Here is a 1718-nt window from a genome sequence, read left to right on the forward strand (position 1 = left end):
AGATTTTACTTCTGAGCATTAAATATACAAAATAACTAAAAGCTTGGTATAGAAGATGAAGATGGCAAAAAAAGCTTCTTTTAAATAAAGAGACAATAGATATATAAACTGCCCTATGCGTTTATTGACGATAATGCTATATTCCTTACCAACTTCGTTAAATTTAGTCAAGAAGTTGAGGTACATCTGATGAAGACAGTAGGTTGAACATAACATGTCTGACAATCGTTTATTGGAATTTTCAGATGATTTAGAGAGTTTTTGCTGTGTTTAGGACTACTCATCATTTTGCAAGGGAGATTTCATTTGGGAGAGCGACCAGAACCGAACTAGGCGCACATACCCACTTAGATGGTTTGGGGAGTGAGTTTTTGCTGGCTGATTAAAGACTCATAATAATGCAGAGGAGATTTTAAGTGAGGGCAGCGAGCAGAGCCGAGCTAGCCGCACTCAATGCCACAAGCTAATGCCCTACCAACTGAGCCACACCCACTCGGATTATTCAAGGAGCCTTTGCTGGCTGTGTAATTGCACACTAATTTAGTACTCATCATAAGGCAGGTAACGATCTTCCTGGAGAGAGTGAGCGGAGCCGAACTAGCCGCACTCAATACCACAAGCTGATGCTCTACCGACTGAGCCACACCGACCAAAGCAATGTGCTTGCTCTCATACATGAGTACAAAAAGAAAGCAGCAAAAAAAGTCAGTGGATTACATAAGCAATTGACTATTGACTCCTCTACTTCAGACTGTGTTGTTCCCCTGATAAAACAGTTGCAGAAGCAATTTCATTATTGAAAAAGCTTCTGGTATTCCTGTGATTGATCAATGCAAGTTAGTCAGAGTTTTAAGTAACAGAGATATAAGGTTTATTGATGGTTAAAAAAATCAGAAAAAAGTATAAAAGTCCCCGAGGTAATGACAAAAGAGAAGTTAGTTACAATACGGGAGCGCTTCAGCAATGAAACTATTGCATGAGAATAGAATAGAATAGAAAAGCTTTTGGTCATAGATGAAAACACCTACTCTATAGATTTGATCACAGTTAAAGATATTAAGAAATACAATAGATACGCTAATTCATGTAATGATGCTTAAGGGCGGCTCAGAGTTGCCGCTGCAGTTGGTACTGGTAAAAAAGATGGTATAGAAAGATGTGAAACTATGGTCAGAGAAGAGATTGACGTAATTAATGTTGATGCAGGTGTTGATGCAATGAAGATTAGAATAGAACCTAGATCAACTTGCACAACCAAAGTAGTGTGTGTAGGTGTGCCACAATTTTCTGCAATTCAAAACGTTGCAAAAATATGTAAAGCAAGAAAAGTAAGATTGACTGTCAAATTTTAATTTAATTAAGTGTAAAAACTATTAAAAAAATAGCAATTCATATTAAAAAAATAGAAAATTAGAAACTAATTTAATATTTTATATGCATAGTGCGGGAACTGGTCACATACATTGTGGTCATTTGACGTCATAAATAATAAAATAGACATCAATAATTTGGTTTTGAACAATATTTCGGTAGCAAAATTAATTAAATTTTTAATTTATCACGGTTTTAAATCATTTCTTACAATTGAAACTAAGTTTTATTTCAATGAAAATCCCACAATTTGTAAGAGTTTTTGCATATTGAACTAGGAAAAAAGTCCTACTATCATCAAATTTTATTTTAATTGAAATCAAAACTATTAAAAAATAGTAATTCAT

At 34.5% G+C, this 1718-nt stretch overlaps 1 pseudogene across 1 annotated transcript; it reads left to right on the top strand.

The window, feature by feature from the left end:
- Positions 1-736: 736 nt before the first annotated feature.
- Bm18478 lies at positions 737-793 on the top strand (annotated as a pseudogene). The gene has a single exon. A coding segment is annotated over exon 1 (57 nt).
- The last annotated feature ends 925 nt before the right edge of the window (positions 794-1718 follow it).

The sequence above is a fragment of the Brugia malayi genome, assembly GCF_000002995.4.
Source record: "Brugia malayi strain FR3 genome assembly, contig: Bm_085, whole genome shotgun sequence".
NCBI lineage: Eukaryota > Metazoa > Nematoda > Chromadorea > Rhabditida > Onchocercidae > Brugia > Brugia malayi.